Source organism: Mercenaria mercenaria, chromosome 19 (genome assembly GCF_021730395.1).
Source record: "Mercenaria mercenaria strain notata chromosome 19, MADL_Memer_1, whole genome shotgun sequence".
Taxonomy (NCBI): Eukaryota; Metazoa; Mollusca; class Bivalvia; order Venerida; family Veneridae; genus Mercenaria; species Mercenaria mercenaria.
In genome coordinates, this window is record NC_069379.1 from 13,227,896 (window position 1) to 13,252,630 (window position 24,735).

General features: G+C 35.2%; 3 protein-coding genes across 3 annotated transcripts in view; 2 read left to right on the forward strand and 1 right to left on the reverse strand.

The window, feature by feature from the left end:
* LOC128550922 (uncharacterized) overlaps positions 1-10,039 on the reverse strand; it is a 95,974-nt gene extending 85,935 nt beyond the window's left edge. Inside the window, exon 1 of the mRNA XM_053530988.1 lies at positions 9,873-10,039. The gene's annotated coding sequence lies outside the window, so the exon portion shown is untranslated. The remainder of the gene's footprint in view (positions 1-9,872) is intronic.
* A 2,280-nt stretch (positions 10,040-12,319) lies between these two features.
* On the forward strand, positions 12,320-13,489 carry LOC128550972 (E3 SUMO-protein ligase ZBED1-like). Its single transcript, XM_053531177.1, has one exon. It carries the CDS (start codon positions 12,320-12,322, stop codon positions 13,487-13,489), a length of 1,170 nt encoding a protein of 389 aa, XP_053387152.1.
* Positions 13,490-19,341: 5,852 nt separating this feature from the next.
* LOC128550973 (interferon-induced protein 44-like) lies at positions 19,342-24,265 on the forward strand. The gene is made up of 4 exons (XM_053531178.1): positions 19,342-19,428; positions 21,462-21,639; positions 23,291-23,424; positions 23,914-24,265. The coding sequence occupies exons 1-4, from the start codon at positions 19,342-19,344 to the stop codon at positions 24,070-24,072; spliced, it is 558 nt and encodes a 185-aa protein (XP_053387153.1). The 3' UTR covers positions 24,073-24,265.
* Positions 24,266-24,735: the final 470 nt, after the last annotated feature.

Here is a 24,735-nt window from a genome sequence, read left to right on the forward strand (position 1 = left end):
GCCTAGCTCAAAAAGTATTTGATATGAATTGATAAAACCTTGCATGAGTCTTTATCATGACATGAACTTGCGCACCTCCTATTTTTCGTCTGGCTCCATCCCCTATTATTAGAGTTATGGCACCTGAAATAGTCAAAAATGCACATTTTCACCTCGTGACACGCCTAGCTCAAAAAGTATTTGATATAGATTGATGAAACCTTGCACGAGTCTTGATCATGGTATGAACTTGTCCCCTTCTATTTTTCGTCTGGCTGCGTCCCCTATTTTTAGAGTTATGGCCCCATAAATAGTCAAAAATGCACATTTTCACATTGTGACACGCCTAGCTACAAAAGTATTCGATATAAATTGATGAAACATTGCATGAGTCTTTATCATGATATGAACTTGAGCACCTTCTATTTTTCATCTGGCTCCGCCTCCTATTTTCAGAGTTATGGCCCCTGAAATAGTCAACAATGCACATTTTCAGCTTGTGACACGCCTAGCTCAAAAAGTGTTTGATATAGATTCATGAAACCTTTCATGAGTCTTGATCATGATATGAACTTGCGCACCTTCTATTTTTCATTTTGGTTTGCCCCCTTTTTTCAGAGTTATGGCCCCTGAAATAATCAAAAATGCACATTTTCAGCTTGTGTTGCACCTACTTCAAAAAGTATTTAATATAAATGATTGAAAACTTGCATAAGTCTTTATCATTATATAAACTTGCACACCTATTATTTTTTGGCTGGCTCCACCCCTTATTTTCAAAGTTATGGCCCCTGAAATAGTAAAAATATTGCACATTTTCACTTAATAATGTGCCTAGCTCAGAAAGTATTTGATATAAATTTATGAAACCTTGCTTTGGTCTTTATCATGATGTGTCCTTGCACACTTGGCATTCTTCCTGAGAATCTTGGCTTTTATTACAAAGTTATGGCCCTTGAAATAGCCAAAATAGTGGAGGTTTTGTTTGTGATGCTCATAGCTCAAAAAGTATATGGCCTAGAACAATGAATCCTTTTCATAAAATGTTTGTTGAGGCTATACCCCATTAAGACTGCAAACATTTTAACATTATTTCCCCTTATTTGACAAATATAGCAGTGGGGGCATACCCTGTGTCCTACAGACACATTCTAGTACGTTTACATTTCGCCTAACATGTGCACATTGCTGTTACCTCTAGACCGGATGTTCTTTAAGGAAGTTCACGCAAGTTTTTTCTGTAACTTTGACGTAAGCTTAAAATATGTGGAGTATCTTTGCAATATGAAATATTGAGACAATGTGATTGGTGCACAATGGAAGGTAAATTACCGCTTGTTCAATATGCTTGATACGTATTCACCGAACTGCGCGTTTTATGTGAGAAATGTACGATTGAAATGGGTTAGTGCACTTTCCCGTTCATGGCCATGGTTCTTATAGTATACCTAGGGGTAGTGTATAACATGCACATTTGCATTTTCTTTCTGTTCTGGTGCCAGTGTGGAAAACATTGGATCGGGGCCAGTTAAAACATGTGTGTGCGTGTTTTACTAACATGTATGTTTTTTAAGTTGTTAAATTGCTCGGATTTTTTGTCATTGCCTGTCAAATACAGTATTGCTTAGTTTATTACTTTATTTTATCATATTTTAAAGAGCAAACTTCTAGGCATGTAAAGTTAAACAAAAGTACTGTTACATGGACAATGATGGGAATACGTTAATTTATACAAGTCTCGTTTTTCTCGAGGAAAATTATCAAATATGTTTTTTTTTGGGAAAATTCGTTTATATTTCTCGGATTTCAATGTTAGCCGTCAATTGCTGGCGGGATTCAAAGTTTCAAGAGAAAAGAAAAGAAATTTATTTAAATGGTTTCATTTTCTGTTACATGACAACACGAATTTCGCAATATCATAAGCTAACATAATGTTGTTTTTTTTTAAAGAAATGTTTTATATCTTTTCAAGAATAATATTTCTATATGAATCTATAAAACAGCATGATATATATATATATATATATATGTATATATATATAAACTGGCTACATGTTTTGTTGCTTTCTATTGAGTAATATGCGGTATTGCTCAAAGCGAAATATTAAAATCAATAAAATCTCCATGACAAAGAATTATTGACTTGGGTCATGAATGACATGACTTTAGCTAATGTAAGGGAGACAATCCAATTTGAAGGGTATTGCTTTAACACAGTCAATAACTTATGGAGAGAATGCTTGAAAATTCTCGTTAAAAGCTGACCTTGGAACACATACACCCCACTCTTATCCTAATACATGTATTAGAATTTTTTTCGTCGGTGTAGCGGGGCATAAGCACACGACCCCTGGTTTCGTACTCGGACAAATACTAACAACTCTGTGGCGATATATAACACCAGTCAATGGATTAGAATATTATTTCAAAAGCATCAACAGGAAATAAAAGCAGACTAGGTTTGACAGCAGTAATTAAATATACCACATGCAGCATATTTCATTGCTCCGGCTTATAGACAAAGAATGAACTACTTTTATTTTTTGAAACAGATATGAGATTAACAAAAGCGTGCAAATAGGCTACCTTTCATTGCAAATATTTTAATTCACTGCATTTATTGATATCCGGCATAGTATAGTTCGACCGCGTGTTTTGAGCCGTGACGGAATGATACACGTTTTTAATTGGGTTATATCGATATGCGGCTGATAAATCTCTCTAGACTACGTTAATACGTGTGTTTTTTTACCAAGAACTCACTTATATCGCTGGCGCAATTGGTAGAACGTAATGATTATATACCGTGAGATGCGAGATTAGTAGAACGTAATGATTATAAACCGTAAGGTGCGAGTTCAATCCCAGGTTACGACCATATTTTTCCCTACTATACTTTTTTTTTCAATTTTATTTTAGTCAAACATTTCTGAAGACTCTTTTTAAAAAAAAAAACACTTTACATATTTCAATAATAATGTTTGACTTATTTTTATTGTTTCTATATTTTTGGTATATTTTGCTACTTTTATTGCAATTTAATTCATGTCATTAAATTTCAACTTCACATGCTGGGTTTGTTGACGACCCTTCAGCCGTGTCAGTCTCTCAGTCGGACGATGTATCCGAATTAGGGTTAAGCCCGATGATCACCGGTGCTGGAAGATCATTAACTTATCGATTCAATGAACTGCACAGTTTTCTCGAGCAATGACTATTGAAACAAACGATTAAAAAATGTAAAACAGAAAATGTGAAATCATCAAGGCTCGAACCCCGAAAAGCAAGATTGATAAGCCAACGCTATATCCTTTGGACTATTCATTCGTTTACATTCATTTCCATAACTTATACCGTATTAGTATGTATTACATATACGTTCTTACCCTTATTTGGGAAGTCAACTGTCCTGCATAAATTAGCCACGGCTCAAAACACGCGGCCGATCTGTAGTCAGTACTATTGTCCGAGGTCCGACCGGTAAGCTATTTGTTTTCATATTTTCCATTTATTCACCCAGCAAACATTTGTTGAATATAGACCGGCCATATAACACCAGCTAGTAATGGCGATTTATGTACGAGGTCATGTAATATTTTTAAAATTTAATATTTAGCGAGGCGAGGAGAAACATGATAATTAGCAAGATCGCGGGGTGAAATTTGGTAACTGGAATGTCGGGGCACGGTTCGAGAACACTACGTTTAAGCAGCGCTAATTATCGTTTTCGCTCCCCATCCCCGACATACCAGTTACTTATTCTTACACCCTTGTAATTATCGTGTTTTCGCTCCGCGATGCTGAATGTGCTAGAAAAAATAATTGATGGAGATCTAGTACTTTTACCCAATAGATATGGAAAGTCATTAATTTATGAAGTTTTGCAGAAGATTTCATTTAGTTATACTTAATTACAATACTAGATACCTGCGTAGAAAGAGAAAGGTTTGTAGTAAGTTACCAGTATATCTAGATTTCAGGCTATACGTATTCTACAACATGGACAATATAGCTGACTGGAAGCGCTTATCAGTTGTGTATTGTTTAAACCTTCAAAGTTGTAGGTATAACATGTTTTCAAAGGCATATACGAGATAAAAAAACACCCACGTAGGTAAATGCTATGCACAGTATGGGTATCATGTACCTTAATTATGTTATCGGCGAGTGACTTGAGCAAGTTTTCCAAGGTCATTCTGCGGAAGAAAGCGGAGAAGTGACAATAAGGGCATTTTGCCGTATAATTGCGAGATTGTCTCCGTATTGTCACCTTGTTAGGTAGGTGCTAGGGGCGTAAGAGTTGTAATAAACTCTTATGAACAAACTCAATGTAATCGAGTCTGCTGTTATATATAATAGAATTTCGCTCAAATCTTTTGTACTGGCGGAGTCGCCCTGTCGGCTGTGACCATAGAGTAAACGAGGGGACAGGTAAGGTAAAACTGAGAACGTCCCAAGTTTCTCTCGGAAACCCCTGAAAGTAAAAACGGGAACAACACATCTCGTAAGCCCGCGAGAGTAAAAGAGGGGACAGGTGAGGTAAAGTTCCTTGGTAGGTGATATGAAGATAAAGACCCTCGCTCCTCTCGAGAACTGGCGAGAGTAAAGGAGGGCATGTACGGTAAAATGGTTCGGTAGGTAATATCACAAGAGTGGCATTTAGTTGCATGAAGGAGAACGACCCCCGCTCCTCTCCAGAACCGGCGAGAAAAAAAGAGGGGTCAGAAAAACATTTAGCAAAATAAAGGCTACTTAGTCTGCGTCAGGTTGTGGTTGACAAAGTTACGGGACCCTTTTTCAGAGGGATCCATGACAGAACAGACCACTAGTAAGGACTGCTCTGATCCAGCGGGACTGACAATCCATGACCTGATAGAAACAAGCTAGTGGTGTTCATCATTGCCAATCTAAACGTGGTCCACGAAAAAGCTATGATCGTGTTGTTAACAATATATTAGAAGAATGAACAGAACAAACCCTTGAAACTATGATCACATGCAGATATAGTTGAAAGTACCGAATATGAAAATTGAACCATTAGGCACAATGAAATGACAACTTACGATGTTGAAAAAAGGCGAATATACCATTTAAATGTACCGCATATACAATAGAAAGAACCATATAATTATATACATGTATACATGTGCAACTAACACCCGCCGCATGAAAACCAGTCCATATACGGTTGAAAGTATCTCGTATAAAACAGAAAGCATATCATATATCAAATATCACCGCCTTTGCAATTTTGCAGAAAAGAGTACATAGAGTACTGTTTAATACGCATACATACAAAATTAATAACATAGTATATTTAGTTAAAATAATAGATTATACAGTTAAGTTAAATTTTACAGTTAAACATATTGCCCAGTCAGATGAACGCATCGCATGTACATCTAAAAAGACGCTAAAACACTGCACATACTGATGAAAGCGCTACATATACATGTATAAACAACAAGAAGCTGTATATAACATCAGATGACAACTATGGCGTTCCATAATGTCACAAAACATTTGTTCATTTTAACTTACATTTGAAGTTCAGTAAACTTGTTTCGTGGCAGGTAAATAAAAAGATAAATTAACGGTTAAATTGACTTATTCATTACATGTTATTTGATATATGATCGCGTTCGACTTTGTTCGCCGGGTTTGTTAATATTTGAATAAACAATTAAATACGAGTAAAGGAATTTTTGGCCAATTATTTCAATCCGTCATTCCGAAAATAGCGGACTGAACCAAAACGGCCCGTCTTATCTGAAAGAACTGAAAAGTGACGTCCGTGGCGGAACAGTTATACCCTCTGGCTTAGTTTGAAACCTCGCTTAGAGTATAGAATTCTTTCATGTGAGGAAATTGTTCAGCTGGCTCGGGGAAGGTCAGTGGTTCTACCCAAGTGCCAGCCCGTGCCTGAAATAATGACCGGTGGCGCATCTAGGGTCTTCCTTGAGCATTAAAAGCTGGAAAGAAGTCATATGACCTATTTAATGTGCCGGTGTGCATTTCTTTCTACAACCGCGTGCTGTTCAAGACTCAAAAGATGTTAATATCAAATACAGGTAGCGAAAATGTTTAAATAATTTATAATATGATTATCAGCTGTATGAAAAGTGATAATGATGAACTTTCATGAAATCTTAAGTGTTAGTGGTTAGACATATATATACTCATTATACTGGTCCTAAAAACCATAAATAGATGTAAAAACAAAACAAACTTTTAGATAGGCATTATTTGTTTTTAGCGCTGACAAAAAAAAAGAAAAATAATATTCCGTACTGGTATTGGTAATAAACCCGGACAGAAAATGAGTTTTTTTACCTGTAACTTTTTTATTTCTGCAAACTACTACTCTTCCCTAGTAATTTTGGATAAATATTTTTTTATACAGATTTAAATGTATGTCATTTATTTATACAGAATATTTACCAAATTTGATTTTGTTTACACCAGCTGGTGTTATAAGTGGTTGCTATTAGACGGTGTGTTCAATTATATAAATAATTGCAATTAAATAATTCCAAGGCGGTCGACTTTATCATCTGTCCGGTTTTACCATCAGTACCAGTAAAGCCTTTTGAAAACAAATATTACCAGAATTTAGATAAGATATAACTAGGTTAATATGTGGAAGCTTATTGAGCTCAAGGAAACCATCATAGTTTCTATATAAAATTGGAAGTGTCTATGGGTACGGATCCGTACCTTTAGACAATACTGTTAGCGGTTGCCTTGTGGTACGGACCTCATTTTCTCTGATATTTGGGTTCATTTACATATTAAACTTTGTTGAATGTGAAATATCAAATAAGATTTAATCAATATTGGCCTAAAACGTGAATTTAAATGGTTTACAGATGCCAGCGTTCAGTAATTTTTTCTTTTTTTTAGATTTTTAGCGTTCGGCTGATTTTTATATTTTCTTCCAAAGAAACTCAAAATGTACATACATACTGATAGATTCAGTTGCCAGACACAAGCAAAAGGGACTGTTTGTAAACATCTTCGATGTATCTGGTAACGGATATCAATGTAAGGAAAACATAAATACCTTTTTTTCAAGAAATGGTTTGTCACAACGTAATTTAACACTATTTTGTCTAATTTATTTTGTGCCTGGTCGATTCCTCGTGATGAATCAAAGTTCGGTGTTCCTCGGTTATTTACATTTCGGAAGGAAAATCTTGACAATTGGGTGAATGCTATTAACCGTTTAGATTCAAATTTCTGGTGAATATTAAGTAAATCCTATTTGATAGTTCATTTTCAGCAAAATCTAAGATGTAAATAGCCATAAATATTTTGGAAAAGGAGGTCCTACCCCTAAACAACTCTTAACAGACTTGTATAGAGGTACGGATCCATATCCCTAGACACAATCTAGATGTACGGAACCGTATCTCCAGACACTTCCTATAAAAGTGTTATCATGAGGAAGTGCGTTTATTATAGTAGAAATACCGTTGCAGTTCTTCGTTCTAAATTATGATTACAAACATGAGTAACAAAACAAATGACGTCGTAGTTGCCCCGACTCCGTGATACTAGCAATATAAAAATATCGTTATTTCTCTTTCTTACGTTTGTTTTAACTTTAAATTTCTAATTTTTTAACATTTAATTTACATTATTAGTTAGATATCTTTCTTATATTAGTTTAACTTTCGAAGATGTTTATTAAGCAGTTGTTTTTCTTTTAATTTGCCGGCTTTTCCGTGTAATTTTAGATCTTTTCCGTCGTATACATGTATGACACAGTAAAAGTGGTCTGAAGCAACTAAACTTCAGTTAAACTGCCCATGACGATGGATTTTGTTTTTATACCGCTGTTTATATATAAGATAAACGGAAAATATTTATCCGTCAAATATCTTGTGCACTGAAAAAGATCTTTATTATGACAAAATGATAAAATGTAATTGATATTTGTTCATGAAACTGAAAATAACAGTACCAATAAAATTAAAATCGCTTTTACAAATTATTTAGCTCAAATGTATGAATGTGCCGCGCAATGAGAAAACCAACATAATGCGTTTGCGTTTGTGACCAGCGTAGATCCAGACCAGCTTGCGCATCCGCGCAGTCTGGTCAGGATCCATGTTGTTCGCTTTTAATGCCTTTTGCAATTGGGGAAACTGTTAGCGAACAGCATGGATCCTAACCGGACTGCGCGGATGCGCAGGTTGTTATAAATTCATACTGGTCGCAAATGCACTGTGTTGATTTTCCCATGGCGCAGCTCAAATGTTTTGACACTGCTGTCGGATCACTATGCCTTAAATTTTGAAATTGGGTTTAATTTCGCAACGTAATAGTGTTTCATTAAATACAACTTTCTACCTCTGACAAACATTACCCATATAAACAAATTACGCTCACTTTCTCTTTTATAAATCAGAAAGATCTTTTTAGTCACTCCACTACTGGAGAAGTTATGGCAGTAGTGGCTGATCGAGCGAGCCATTTCGGTGTGTTTGTGACTTCATTTACACGCTGCTGAATTTTTTATTTAGCAAATAACCAAATATATTAATTTCTATTTCTAATATATCTTCAGTTCAATATGCAAAACATGACACTTTTCTGGACGAAAAGTCGTTCATGTAATATATAAATGAACGATGTAAATTCATGGTATATATATTAATGTGTTCAATTGTTTTCGAACATTTTTGGAGTGGCTGATACTAGTAAAAATTATCAGCATTATATGTTGTATAAAGAGACGAAAGGAAAACTAGCATTCAAATATTACTGGATAAGCTGTCGCCCCGCAAGTAATTTTGGATATATTCCTGATTTAAATGAATGTAAGTTTATACATTTATAGCTCTTCATGATGAAAAAGCTAGTGTTTTATGTTAAGCTATCAGTGATAGAGAAAAAATGCGTAAAATCCGTTGTTTTAGGTATATTTTGGCCAAGTGCAGATGACCTAGTTTTTCATGCAGGAGATCGTTCTAGGTGTATAGCCCTACTGTTTGTAAAAGGTTGATGTTATGATGTGTGGTCATCAATGTAATGGTTTATGGCATGGCCGTAGCGATTACTGAGGCAACCGAAGCACTTTCCTCGGTCATTTTATCTGCCTCTTCTGCCTCGGTCGATTTTTTTCTGCCTCAGTTGCCTCAGTGAATTTTTTTCAAGGCGAATATTTTTGGTAACCAAGTTTTGTTTTGCCTTAGCTGTATGAAATACCGCCGTTCTTCACGAATCTAATCTCGATTTGGTATTATTCGAGTAGATATTTTATAAAAACTATGGAACAAACTACAGTATAGCATATATCCACGACGTATGTGAAGTATGTCAGTATCGTACTACGGTTGTTCAAAGTGCGCATTTAAGATTAGTGTTTTCAATATTCCCCAGGCTCGGCATCATCCGAAAATACCAGTCTGTAGAGGTCACTCCCGGGTGCGTAGCATGGCACACCCGTTCGCCTCATTGCGCTTAGTAACATTTGCAATCAAAGCCTAAAATGGGGGATAAAAGATCGAAAGAAGCAATGATAAGATCAGGCGAGGGTATGAAGCTAGTGCCAGTGTTTGCGCATATGTCAGTAAACTGCATTTTTGTAGATTTGTAAATTTCAGAAGTAAATACAGGGCTGTAACTTGACTATTTTGTTTGATCTTAAAAACCACATACCTCAATTTCCTCCTCTCAATAAAAACTGTTACAAAGCATTGCGTAATTCGGACTCCTATTTACGAGGACATGTTAAAAATATAAGATCTCCATTTTTCAGTCTTTTATTTAAAATGTTCAACTTTTTAATGTTATTTATAAGCTAGTTCAGTGAGTGATAAAACATTCGGTTTCATATGCATATCTGAAACTATGGGATACGGTCAAAATAAATGTTTTATATTTACCTTATGCAGATTTTGGTACTCCTAATCCTATAGCTTAGTAAATATCACACAATTGTTATTCATATAATAATTTCTATTGTAGTCGCGCACTTTAATTTCACTGTAAATGTTCACCGTGCTCAAATGTTGATGATACCATACTGGTTGATGTCAGAATAAGTTTTACCACTATTGCTAAAAGTGGATGACATATAAAAATAATTTGATATCATTTCATGATCCTTTTATAATTCAGATACGTCAATGAAGAAATTTTAGTAAATCTTCAAAAGATTTATCAGATATAATGGCGGTCAAAATATGTTTACTGTGTATAAATGACAGTATATCGTATCAGATACATTTGTATCATAATCAAAACATTGCGGCTAAATGCAAAAACGTTTTTACAATACAATAGAGAAATTGCTTTAAAATGTAAATAGCGAAATGAATACTGCAAACTAAGTATTTTGTGTTTCAGTTGCTTGGATCACATTACTATGTTATATGCACATAAGCTGCAGCGTCATTGCATTTGTAAAACAAAATGAGAAAAAAATAGCTGTTGACAGCTGCTTTCTAATGATATTAAGAGACAGAAACTTCTTGTTGCACGTTTATACTTACCATTCCTTCAACATTGTACGAGTATTTTATACTAATAAAAAGTTATGATACTAGAATAGCTGCTTAACTAATACCTGTGGTGACCGCTACGGCAGGATGTGTACTGTATACCTGTATCGCAGTTTAACATTAAATGTGTGACAAAATATCTCTTTGAATTTTTATTTCATCTTACACCTCATCTCTTCAGCCTTTAGATTTTATTAATTGATTTTCTTTTTTTATATTTTATTGTCGAAAAATGTCTGTGCGCATGTTAGTATGTTGAGTTACGTGCCTGCCATGTGCATTATAGATCTACTCCGTTCATACTGGCCAGTCGCTTTCAGAAGAAGCTACAAGTTCTATTTCTTTTCCCAGAATATTCACCCTTGGGGAGATTCAACTGACCTGCACAAAGGGAAGTGGAATCCCTTTTTCACATCCTCCCGCTGAATAGCTTAAGAATTGGTTGCGCTACGCCTTGACCGCCTATATATGTAATAAAATAGGCGTATTAAAACGTACCAAATAGCTATTACCAAACATTCCCAAGTATTGCATTATTCATTCGTGTAACAGTCGGATCCCGAATTGAAATTCGCGCTCTTTTCATCGTCTTTTCGTACTTGGGCACTTATAGCCGGAGCAAAAACATCCACAAGAAAAGTTTACGTCCTACGTTTTCTGGCGATTTTATGTTTAATTTCCTACAATATAAATTCATTTTATTTTTCCAAACCTAATCTGATTTCAAAGCATGGTTTAGATTCAAAATAAACCGATGAATTTGTTGGTGCCAAAAGCAAAGTCACTTGAAACTTAAATATTTATCATTTTAGTTTTATCATTTCATTTTGTATTTTATTTTATCAAAATATCATTGATGGGACAACGGTGCGGTTTTTTTTTTCACAAAATTTGAAGAATATGAAATTGAAGCGTTATATGCAGATGATAGGTAATGCCGCGGGGTTATGTGGTTTCATGATCAATTGATGGAACTTCATTTATGCTGTAATCATCAATTAATATCTATTTGAATGTTCTTTTCAACCTAATGAGGTTTAATTGTAAGTTAACGTCACAAATAATGTATTGATGATTTGATACACATTTTGCACTTATCTCTGTTGTGAGTTATAATGATATACACCTTGTCATTGTATGAAAGAAGAACTTTTTAGAGAAAACCAATGTCCTTTTCAGCATGACAGCAACATTAGATGGAACTTTATAGGGAAAATGGTTTGAACATTTTTACATTTAATTTTACTCGAATAAGCGTCATCAAGAAGAATATTCTTCATACACCTCCCAAAAAGTAGGTCTCATGACCTCCATCGCAAGAGAGACATATTACAAACGGACCACAAATCGGTATAAGTACCCGGGGTAGATCGCGGAGTAAAGGGGTAATGTTTTTTTTTTCTTTTAATTATAACAACAGCGCAACAAACCCTAACTAACCCCTCTGACTGTCGTCGCTTTACCTTACCACTCAGATTTACCCAGCAACCATGAACAAACGCGCGTACTCAGTTGCCTCGGTAAAATTTAGTCTCTCGCTACGGCCATGTATGGTCATTGGCTTATGACTTTATATACCATTCAGTTAATTTGATACTGAACATTTGTAAGGTCCTTTTAGTTATGAAAGAGACTAACAACTAGAAACATGTTTCGCTGTATATAACTGGTCAATAGAAGGTTACGCCCTTTTTACTCATAATTTACTCAAATTGTATCGAATTAATTTATTGGATATTGTTGAAAATAAAAGCTTGAACAAACTTTTCAATGTCCTAAATCAGTTCTTAATATTATAGACGTAACAACTGATACAATTTGCTAGCAATATGCCTCCGACTACTTCCGACGTTTGGAAGTACTTTACACGTGCAAATGATCGAAAATCGGCTAAGTGCAACCTGTGTGAGACTACCCTTGCTTATTCTGGAGGAACTTCTAACCTCCGGAATCATCTCAATGGAAAACATCCATCAATTAACAGTGGAAATACGGACGATACAAAAAAGCAAACATCTCTGTCAGCGTTTGTTTCAACACCGAAAAAAGTGTCATCGTCTGAAAGTGAGAAAATAACTCAGTCGATAGCGAATATGGTTGTTATGGATTATATGCCACTAAGTGTCGTTGAAGGAGAAGGATTTTTAAGTCTGATGAATACTGTAGTGCCAGTGTATAATGTGCCATCCAGGAATACTATTCGTTCTCGGATTGTTAAACGATATGATAGTGAGAAGGACTTGCTAAAATCATCTCTCGCGAGTGTATCTTCTGTTGCTGTAACAACTGACACGTGGACATCCAATGCAACAGAAAGCTACATTACGGTCACAGAGCACCATATCGATAATGAGTGGCGCATGAGGAGCAATGTGCTGCTTACTCGTGCCATGCCAGAGAGACATACGGGGGCAAACTTGGCACGAAAACTTCAGGACTGCATTTCTGAATTCGGCCTCGTGGGGAAAGTTGAAACATGTGTACATGATAACGCGAGAAACATGGATTGTGCTGGACGCATATGTGATGAGTGGAGCGATCTCGGTTGTTTTGGACATACTTTGCAATTGTGTATAAAACCGGCGCTAGAACTACAGAGTGTTTCAAAAACGGTAGCTAAATGTAGGAAACTTGTCGGCCACTTTAAACATTCAACAACACTAACGGCCGAAATGAGGAAACGCCAAGTTACACTGGGTGCTCCCGAGCACGAGCTTCAACAGGACGTTGTTACCCGATGGAATTCCACCTACTACATGTTACAACGTGTATCTGAGCAAAGACGCGTGTTAACGGACATTATGCTGGATACTAGCATCACAAGCAAGAATGATAGTGCGCTTCTGTTGAAGGATCACGAATGGGACATTATCAGTGATCTCTGTGATGTGTTACGTATTCTCACGGACGTTACAACGTACATGTGCTCTGATCAGTATGTGTCTTGCTCAGAGATATATCCGATCGTGTTTGGATTAATAAACGGTTGTCTCAAGTGATGATAGTGGACTAATCGCGAAGGTGAAGGACACTATAAGGGGAGAGTTCATCAGGCGTTTTAAGCCTGACTCTGTGGACACTGCTTCAACGGTGCCTATGTTGGCATCACTTCTTGATCCCAAGTATAAACGGCTCGGATTTCTGACACGTGAACAACGCAAGGCAACTCATGAAATGTTGGAAAGTAAAATCGACGAAATGCCGTTACGAATCTCGCGTGAAAGTGATAGTGAACCAACACCAAAACGGCGCAAACTTGATTTTCTGTGTATTGAATCACCGGAGAAAGACGATAGTAGTGACGAAATTATGTGCTATCTGTCGGAAAAAATATATAAGGACGTCGATACTCTAGAGTGGTGGAAAAATAATGAACACAGATTTCCTAAGATTGCTCTCATTGCAAAAAAGGTTCTAGCTGTGCCCGCAACATCAGTTCCGTCGGAACGAATATTCTCTTCCGCCGGACTTTTGATAAATAAGTTGAGAAACAGACTGTCCAGTGACCTCGTGGATAACATTATTTTTCTGAACAAAAACAAAGTGTCTAAGGACATTACTTCTGTGTAAGTGCAAACACTCGAACTTGTGTGAACATTATAGACTCAGTTACGACTGAATTTGATTAAGTGATTTTGTAATTGGGAAAATTTCAAAAGACATTATACATGTATATCCAATTATATATCCAATCAATTTGAAAACGTCGTTGCTAAAGACAATCTATTGATATTTGAAGTTTGCATTGTTGTTATAACTTTAGTTGCTAGTTTACAGCGTGAAAATTGTTTTATTCACCATATCTATTATGCTTTTTGTGTAATAAACGAAACAAACTTTCTACGTCGTTTCATTACTGTGTTTGTGTAATCAAAGAAACAAATCCGTCTTTTCATAATGAGTTTGCAATTATATTAAGCCAATTTTTGAAAGAAAATATTCTGGACCCGGCCTCATATAAATAGTTACATATAAATGAAAAACACGATTCGTATCTTTTCAGTTTGCATTATAAAACTAAACCGAAAGTAGAAAAATCTTGTAAGAGTTACCTTTCTTCCATTTCAAAATGGCGACCGCTAATATGTTGCAAGCACGACTGGTACTAGAAAAAACATCATAAGCCCTTATATAAACACGTTTAGGTCCTCAGAAAAAAAGAGGTTATGTGCATGAACGAATATCCGGATATTCGTTCGGATGGTTGACCGAATATTCGGATACCAGTTTTGGTATTCGTTGACATCCCTAAAATATATGAACGATGCCAATTAATGATAAACAAGTATTCTATTCATATGTACAATTGTTTTCGTATGCTTTTTTGTGTTGCTGGTATTATTTCTTAATACATGTACAATTAACAGTAGATTCTATCACGACGAGTATTGCAAAAAGGTAAAAAGAGGGAACCAGCGTTCATTTGCCACTGCACTGTTTATTGTTTCGGAATTGAATTTGACTATCTTTATGTTGCTAATGAAGGTATAAGTATGTTAACTGATCGTTTTCTAGTATGAGCAATTTATGCTGTATTATTACCTATCAACAATAGTATGTATACATGAAACTGCGTATTCTATAAAACAAACCAAAACAAATCGAACGGTGCAGATGTATTACAGTAGTCTTGAAATAGTAACCTTCCTTTGTTTTTTTTTTTTTGTTTTTTTTTTGTGTTTTTGTGTGTGTTTTTTTACGTTCTTTGCATCTCAGAAATTACGATGTCTTTCTTCGAACAAAAAGAGGTAAATATCTAATTTTAACGATTCAAACAAGTCAAATCATAACCACTGATCATACCTTTACTAGTCTTTATATGATAGACGTGCCGATTTAGTCATTTGCCTTCTATACATGTCCTCTAGTTTAATTATGGTGGTACCTTTATGCAAAATTCTGGAGTAATTTCGCCCCAGTCAGCTCGTCCAAAATATTAATATTTCATCCCGATGACAGTTAATCTTTGTTATTTCTTTCTCTAATTGTGATAGTGTTGGAATATTGAATAAATTTACGAAACATTACAGGGATATTTCTGTCAGATTTAAGGATAGTTAGGTAATTTAAAATTCAAGATTCGCTCATTTCCTTACTAAAGTTAACATCCAGTTTTCTTTTGACATAGCGTTATTGATTTACTTTAACATTCTACTTTGTTGATTTGATAGGCAGAAACGATATCGTCAGGATTTTTCTTGTTAATATAGTTGCGTCAAATTTGCATCAAAAGGTGTAAAGCTACATATATCTGCCTTTTAAAAGGCAAAGTCTGTCAAAATGGCAGAAACTTTTGATATAGCACTTTGTCCCAAGGACAGAATAGAGCTTCTGAACAAAGCATAAAAGCGGAAATTAGATTAGCGGACAATATGTCTTTGTTCTCTTGTGGTCTTTATTAGATATGAAATATTTGCATCACTCAATGTTTTCTGTTGACTTATGTTAATTTGAAGTCTAAAATAAAAATGTGGAAAACCCCTGGTCTCCCACGACATAAACAAAAATGTTGCAGGCTGGGTTTGATTGAGCCTGTTCATGGACGATAGTGGAAATGCAAGCTACCGTCAACGCCCTCTAGCCCCTGGTTGAGCAGAACTCAACATTTACACTTGTTATAAGTACCAGAAAAAAAAATTGACATCCGCAGATATCTAACATCTTCTAAAATGATTTATTGAGGGACGACTAAATTTATTTTATCATGGTCATTTGATGATCTGAAAAATACAGAGAACACATGGAAATGGGAATATTTATTTTCGTTTTAAATTGTGATTTACTATAAATATTAAACAACATAAGTTTGTCAATCAATTATATTACTAATTAAAACCGTTAAATAACTAGTTATTTTCAATGCAGACTTACAAATGGTTAAAAGTAAAGGTGTCGCAAGTTAGACATTTGTCCAAGTATAGGCTTTTAGCCATAAAATAGGAAATTACGCTAGTGCGCAGATATTGCCTTTCGTGTCATGGACATCTTTGCTATTTCTCCGGAACTTCAATTTGCGGATTTCAAATACTAACAACTATAAATCTTATTAGATCTTATGTTTATATATATATATATATATATATATATAAATATATATATATATATCTAACTTGAACACGAAACCAACGAAGACAAGTGCTAAATTGAATAGAATGATTTTACAGAAAGTAGTTACACCAGTTTGTACCCGTTGACAACTTGTTTAAATTGAAATATGATTATGTTTGATATTTCTCTGTAGTTAAAGAAGTGGTTAGGTAAAAGAAGTGGAAAGCAGCCTCCGACACGGGATCAACATGCAGCTGGAGACACGTTGAGCAGTAAGTATCAACCTTATTCATAATATTGTATAATTTACAATACTAGTTTTCGAGCATATTCAATTTGGTTTCTTTGTTTCAGTATTTGGGACAAGGGATTTATCGTAATAGAAATTACTTCATACAATTAAATGTAGGTAGCATCCCTACATAATGCGCATTAAGATACTTCCGTCTATGATCAAATATTATTTGCATTATACGTAAATGAAATGTCTTTGTTTGTGTCTAACAAAACATGTGGAAAATACATGATGTGCATATGTATTCTACATCGTTTCGTCCTGCCCTGATGTTTCTCTCGATGCTCAGCCTTCGGTAAAAAAATACATAGTTCTGTAGAGTACCATGTATACTTCATTTCCCATTTAAAGACTGAAATTGCTACGTGTCGTATTAGTCATTTAACAACCGGTATGCAAAACCAGTGTTGGTGTTTTCGTTTTTATCCCGTAAGACAATTCAATATATAATTTCAAAATTTTACAACATGACTATCATTCAGTTTTAGTCTAAAAGTCGCAAGCTGTATCGAACAGTAAAGAAGTTTGCGAGGCTTAGTGATTCTAGCTGAAATGAAGGCCCCCTACCTTTTATTGAATAACATTCACGTCAGCATTGAGAATGTAATCTGTAAATATATTGATGATGTCTTCCTCCATATAAACATTACTAGGGGATTACTCCGAAGAATTCCTTGTTTAAAAATGGATTTTTCTATAGGATGCTGACTAATGTAATACATTAGCATTAGGACGTTTTATATTATTACGCGTGATTCTGACATATTTAAGGTAACTATATAGATTTTAGTCAGAGGGATATTTTTTCAAATAATGTGGCTATCTAAACTTCCTTTTGTGGATGAACAAATATATAAAAAACTTTTGCATTGGATGCCTCTGACAATAATATCTCGGCAAATGCACTTGATGTGAAACTTTGTGAGGCTACGCAATCTGAAAATCATTATATTTAGTTTATTTAGCTTACCTAAAAATCACAAATGAAGTTCTTCTCTGTATGTAATTGGAATGAAATGAAATGTAATTTTCGTTCTGGCAATTAAATTTGATCAGTTACCTAAACGTAGTTTAAAGTTATAATCATAACTAAAAATCACAAAAACAAAGTGGATACATAATTAACAATGTTTCTTATTTTCTAATTTTAACACTAGACAAATCTGGCCTGATGAAAACCCAGTGGAGGAAACTAGAACAAAACGAAAGATGGACGAAACCAGTAACTTTTTTTCTAATGATTGTCTTAAACATGATTTTGCATGAATCTTCGTAACGTTTTTTGTTTATTCCATCACGAAAGTTCATAAAAGTAATATTACCTATAAAATTACTCTATATCACTACGACAGAATACAAAACTATCTAAGAGTAGCTCTACAAATGTTATGGATTTCTTTATGCATGCGTTAATTACATGCTTTATAGTAAATTAGAGTGCACTTGTTAAATTATTTGTAACGTTCATAGTGGAAGTTTAATTATTGCGGACTTTATTTTCTGTTGGTGTGGAATTATTAACAGGGTGAAAAACTTTGATGAGATGATCAGTCAGCTGTTTGTTATAGTTTAAAATGTAAGTTAGAATATTGTCACTAGCGAGCATATAGCGGTATTACTATATAGTGGCAACTGGAACATGAAATACGGGTTACCCGAATTTTGCATTTACAAATCATCTTCTGTTTATTTGTGATGCAATCAGATGTTTTAGAAATTGTAAAGGCACACTACAGTAAAGTTAGAAATTGACTGTGAAAGGCCTAACTAATATAAAGGCATTGCGACAGAATATTTGAAAATCTGTTTCTTTATATCTAAAACAAAAAGAAAATAAAAAAAAATTATCTAAACTCACCATAGCATATATGATGATTACGTTCACATTTGCTGGAAAGCTTTTAAATGACATGCAGAAACATTGTGTTAACAACATTTCAAACATTCGCATTTTGCTTCTGGGGTCGGTAGGAGCTGGAAAATCATCATTTCTTAACACAGTATCATCTATTGATAGAGAAAGAATATCACAGATAACCCTTGCAGGAGGAGCTGATGGCAGTTTGACTTTAGCGGTATGGCAACTTTTAAAACTAATATTGACTAACAATCATGCTTGCAATTCCGCTGAAATAAAAGCACGACGTTTCTGTTTAGATAGTTCCTGATTCATGTATAACTACCTGTCCTGTAATATGTTGCAGTCAGTTTACAAGTCAACTTTCCAATTAGACAAAAATATCATCCATATGTATAAAGATTTTATATATAACAAAATAAAAAAAAAAAGGAATAAGCATTAAACACTGTTTCACAGAAACCTGAGCTAATTTTGGTTTTTGACAGGAATATTGTTAGAGTAAAGGGACAGGAAGATACATCAAAATGATGACAATAACCTTACTTTACATGTATCAGTATAAATGAGAGTGTTTTATGTGGAAATAGCTGAAAGAATATAGGCCACAACACAAATTAATTTAAAAGAACTTCAGAATATTAGATACAATGGGCGTGGAGGACAATGATCAGGGAGGACTCAATCTTAAGGATGTTTTATACGTTGTCAAGGGTCACATTCCACCGAATTATAAGGTAAGTGCAAAACTTCAGTCTTGAAATAAACGACAAATGGGCCAAAGTACTTATTATATAATATCAGCTTTGTGTTTTATCTATACAATACTTTTTTTCGGAACATAACCACGTTTTAAATGGATTTACAGAACACAACAAAAAAGGATGGATTATTAACTAATATAACAGGGGAGATAAGAAACATAAATAACAATTCTTAATATCACAAATACATAATTATATATATGAAACCTTTATATCGTTACTCGTAACTCAAGTTGCGAATGAAGATGTGGTTTTCTTATTTCTTTTTCTCTTTTGTCTGTTTTTTTTTAATCCCCCGCCGTGGCGGAGGGATTATAGGAATGGTCTGCGTCCGTCCTTCCGTCCTTCCATCCGTCCGTCCTTCCGTCCGTCTTTCCGTCCGTCCTTCCGTCTGTCCTTCCGTCCGTAACAAAATCGTGTCCGGTCCATATCTCCTAAACCCCTTGAAGGATTTTCATGAAACTTGGGTCAAATGATCACCTCATCAAGACGATGTGCAGAACCCATGAGTCAGCCTTGTCGGTTCAAGGTCAAGGTCACAACTCAAGGTCAAAGGTTTGAGCCTGCCATTTTGTGTCCGCTCTATATCTCCTAAACCCCTTGAAGGAATTTTATAAAACTTGGGTCAAATGATCACCTCATCGAGACGATGTGCAGAACCCATGGGTCAGCCTTGTCGGCTCAAGGTCAAGGTCACAACTCAAGGTCAAAGGTTTGAGCCTTCAATTTTGTGTCCGCTCTATATCTCCTAAACCCCTTGAAGGAATTTTATCAAACTTGGGTCAAATGATCACCTCATCAAGACGATGTGCAGAACCCATGAGTCAGTCATGCCGGCTCAAGGTCAAGTTCACAACTTAGGGTCAAAGGTTTGAGCCTTCCATTTTGTGTCCGCTCTATATCTCCTAAACTCCTTGAAGGATTTTCATCAAACTTGGGTCAAATGATCACCTCAACATGGCGATGTGCAGAACTTATGAGTCAGCCATGTCGGCTCAAGGTCAAGGTCACAACTGAAGGTCAAAGGTTTGAGCCTTCCATTTTGTGTCCGCTAAACCCCTTGAAGGAATTTTATAAAACTTGGGTAAAATGATTACCTCATCAAAACGATGTGCAGAAATTATGAGTCAACCATGCCAGCTCAAGGTCAAGGTCACAACTAAGGGTCGAAGGTTTGAGCCTTCCATTTTGTTTCCACTCTGTATCTCCTAAACCACTTGAAGGATTTTCATCAAACTTGGGTCAAATGATCACCTCATCAAGAACTCATGAGTCAGCCATGTCAACTCAAAGTCAAGGTCACAACTGAAGGTCAAAGGTTTCAGCTCTCTATCTCCTAAACCCCTTGAAGGATTTTCATGAAACTTGGGTCAAATGATCACCTCAACAAGACGTTGTGCAGAATTCATGAGTCAGCCATGTCAGTTCAAGGTCAAGGTCACAGCTAAAATCAAAGGTTTACCCTTTCACTATCCATAGCAGTGGCGGGGGATTTAGCTGTCCTTCAGACTGCCTTGTTTTTTTTGGTTTTCTTTGGGGATTGCCTTGGTGGCTGAGTTCCTAAGGTCGCTAACTTCCAATTTTATGCGCCTCAGCGATGAGGGTTTGAGTCTTGCATGTGAGGAAGCCATCTAGCTGGCTTGCGGAAGGTCGGTGGTTCTATCCAGGTGCCTGCTCGTGATGAAATAATGCACGAAGGGGCAACTGGGGTCTTCCTCAACCATCAAAGCTTGAATGTCGCCATATGACCTATAATTGTGTCGGTGTGACGTAAACCCCCCCCAAAATTTGTTTTTTTTTGTAATATTTATATGTCAGCATTAATGATATTTAAAAAATGCAATCGTTGATCATGCATGTAGTTTTGATTCATTTATATGGAGTCATTTTTTTTGTTTAAAGTCATTTATTTGATTTTAAACCATGATCATTTTCATAGTGTAGTGACCTGATATCATGGTTGTTACCTGAGGTCAAAATATGCTCATTTTTTGTTACATTTTAAGTTCAATCCTGCCACACCAATTGATGAAGGAAGCAAATATTTCAGGTCAGAACCAAAAGATAAAGAGAGAATTCAGTGTGTGTTTTTTGTAATAGAAGCTACTGTCGCCGGGAATGACAATATTTCGGATGCAAGAAGAAGAAAAATAAAAGAACTACAAATAGAGTTAAAGGCTCTCGGTAAGAAAACTATTTATTACCTGCGGCCTGAAGGCCTGAAGGCCGCAGGTATATTGGAATGCAACAAGTAGTATAGCACATGGGGACTGGGTGATTTCACGTGACTTTTTACCGATATGCGATTGGCTTATCGCATTTATGGAACGCCGTTTTTGCAATATAGCTACCACTCTATATGATATATAGAGAATTGTTTGTGACCTGAATTCCTCATTCATTATTTCATATAATTTATTCAAACTTCAGCAATGATCAATATTAATACCTTGTTGTGCGTAAGGGTTTTTATGTTAATTGCTCTTCAATTTCCTGGATTATGGTCCTGTGTTGTCAAGCAGGTCCAGGTGAAGGCATGAATCACATTTGTGAAAGCTCTAGTAAAGTATTTCAATAGTCAAGGAATGTGACCAGTTGAGCTAAAAGTTATGTTATACATGAAAGGAAAATATAGTTATATTTGCTCAAAACAATAACTTTCTGAATTAAGAAATAGTTCATATATCTAATTGTAAATCATGTAGAATGGAGTAATATTTCTTACATTAAGGCGTAATGGTATAATAAAAACAAAACATGTAAGTTATTCACCCATAAGTTACTATCAACAATTTCTGGTCTGTGTAACTTCTGACCGCAGGAAATCATTCGACTTGTTTATACTTGATTTTAAAATAAGACCATAGAATTCAGAGGTTATACATAATTTTTAACAACTTTATGAAGACATCGTCAATTTTATTCGGTCCTTTCTTGAATTAATTCCCTTGTAAACTTGAGTGCTGATGCTATATGCATGGAACTAATAATTGACTGCCGGACTGAACAATAGATTGAAATAAAGCAAACCATAAACCATTAACTGTAATTTAAAATTGAAGATTCGCTCATTTCCTTACTAAAGTTAGCATCCAGTGTTCTTTTGACACAGCGTTATCGATTTACTTTAACATTCTACTTTGTTGAATCGACAGACGTGTCAGATACGATATCGTCAGGATTATTTCTTGTTAATATAGTTGCGTCAAATTTATGTCTTAGTTGTGAGTAACTGTTTGTTTGTTTGTTTTGGGTTTAACCCCGTTTTCCAACAGTATGTTAGTCATGTAACGGCGGGCAGTTAACCTAACCAGTGTTCCTGGATTCTGTACCAGTACAAACCTGTTCTCTGCAAGTAATGCCAACTTCCCCACATGAATCAGAGGTGGAGGACTAATGATTTCAGACACAATGTCGTTTATCAAATAGTCACAGAAAACATACGCCCCGCTCGAGGATCGAACTCGCGACCCAGCGATCCGTAGACCGACGCTTTACCTACTGAGCTAAGCGTTAATATCTGTGCTATATTCATGACATAAATGCAATAAACAGTTTTCATCGTAACCCTAAGCTATCCGGCCGTACGAAGATGATACTTTTCATGCCGTTCGATATAGTGTGTTTGTTTATGTATGTTTGTGTCATTCCCATTAAGTGTCCTTTCCTGTAAAAAATAATTAAAAGCTATCCCTAAAGTAAAATAATATATTTACTCACTTTTATTCTTCCTTCGAGAAGTAAATGCGTCAACGTTAACTGTCTTCTGTTGTATTACTTTATTCAGTCATGTATTATATTAGATACTTATAGCATTATTCCATTACATTCACAGACATCCCACGAATAGTGTTATTAACTAAGATCGATGTGCTCTGTGAATTTGTTGATGAAGATATAGAGAATACATACGAAAGTGAAAAAGTTAAAGATGCTGTACATGTGGCGAGGGAATTATACAAGGTTCCGGTAAATGTAGTTATTGTTTCATACTTAAATGACATGTATGTTAACATGAAATCCCTTTCAATGCTTGTTTGATGAATTTGTTTTTACAACGTCGTATTTGAACGAAAAATGTGTCTCACCGATATATGGTCGAAACCTCACGAGTGCTGGAGAATTCTTCGTATAGGATGTCATCAACCTGGCTTAAGTCCCACATAAAGTGTCCGTTCGAGCCTGAAACAATAATAGGAGGGGCCACTGGTGTCTTCCGGTCATCCGCTCGCTACAATATAAAGCTGGAAATATCACCAGATGTGTCGATGTGACTCTTAAACAAACAAAAAATAAAAACTTAGAGACCAAGCTATGGCAAGAAATATTAAGGAGTTACAAAGAGAGCATATCACATGTTGTACATACGCCTTAGTTTCATTTTTATGTTGATGTATTATGTATGATAGTATGCTATTTATATTCGCACAACAACATGTATCAATCTTTCTTTTGTAGGAGCATTGTATTTTTCCTGTCAAAAACTATGAACGTGAGGTTGAGGCGGACTACAAGAAAGAAATATTGCATCTTTTAGCTCTCAGGCAAATGATTTACTTTGGAACAGATTTTCTCAACTCTGTATCCACATCCACAAGTGATGATGAAACACCTTAGAAAAATAAAAGGGGACAAAAAAAACTTAAAAGGGACAAACTAGACTCGAAAAACATTTTCTACATCTAATTTTTACAGATTTATGTCTTTGATATGTTATCTTTATATGACTTAACTCACTATTACCCTCAATTTTAAGGTAGTACACCTAGGATGATGTCAAATCAAATCGTTTAGATAAAGAATACTCAATTGACACGCCAGATATGGACATTACGAGTAGCTTGATATTTAATTGATATATGATGATAAATTTATGTTAATTTACTTTATTTTAGAAGCGCGAGAAGGTCTGAGGGTGTTCCAAAATCTGCATGTGTTATAGTTCAATGCAACTCCTTTTTATATAAATAGAATTTTATAATTTAGGAAAATTGTAACGCCGAAAATTATTATGGATGATGTAGGTACTATGTCCCTACTTATTATGTCCAAATAATAAAACACAGTTCCAGATTTTCTTCTTTTTATTCTTCAGTGGAAAACCACACAGTTTACAGAATATATTAACATGTCGCCAAAGGTTAATCTGACGTTAAGAACTAAAGTACATACATTTATTATATATAATAAAAGAGTATCAAATTATTTTCTAGTGGAGAACCACAATGTTATCACTTGGAAATCCAAACCTATTCTCCCTAAACATGTTGTCTTAAAAAT

What these genes read in the sequence shown, in the direction of transcription:
- LOC128550972 (XM_053531177.1), top strand. Translation starts at nt 12,320, where the DNA reads ATGCCTCCGACTACTTCCGACGTTTGGAAGTACTTTACACGTGCAAAT.
- LOC128550973 (XM_053531178.1), top strand. Translation starts at nt 19,342, where the DNA reads ATGGGCGTGGAGGACAATGATCAGGGAGGACTCAATCTTAAGGATGTT. An exon ending in ACATTCCACCGAATTATAAG is followed by an intron (nt 19,429 to 21,461) that starts GTAAGTGCAAAA and finishes TTACATTTTAAG; the next exon opens with TTCAATCCTGCCACACCAAT. An exon ending in AATAGAGTTAAAGGCTCTCG is followed by an intron (nt 21,640 to 23,290) that starts GTAAGAAAACTA and finishes TTACATTCACAG; the next exon opens with ACATCCCACGAATAGTGTTA.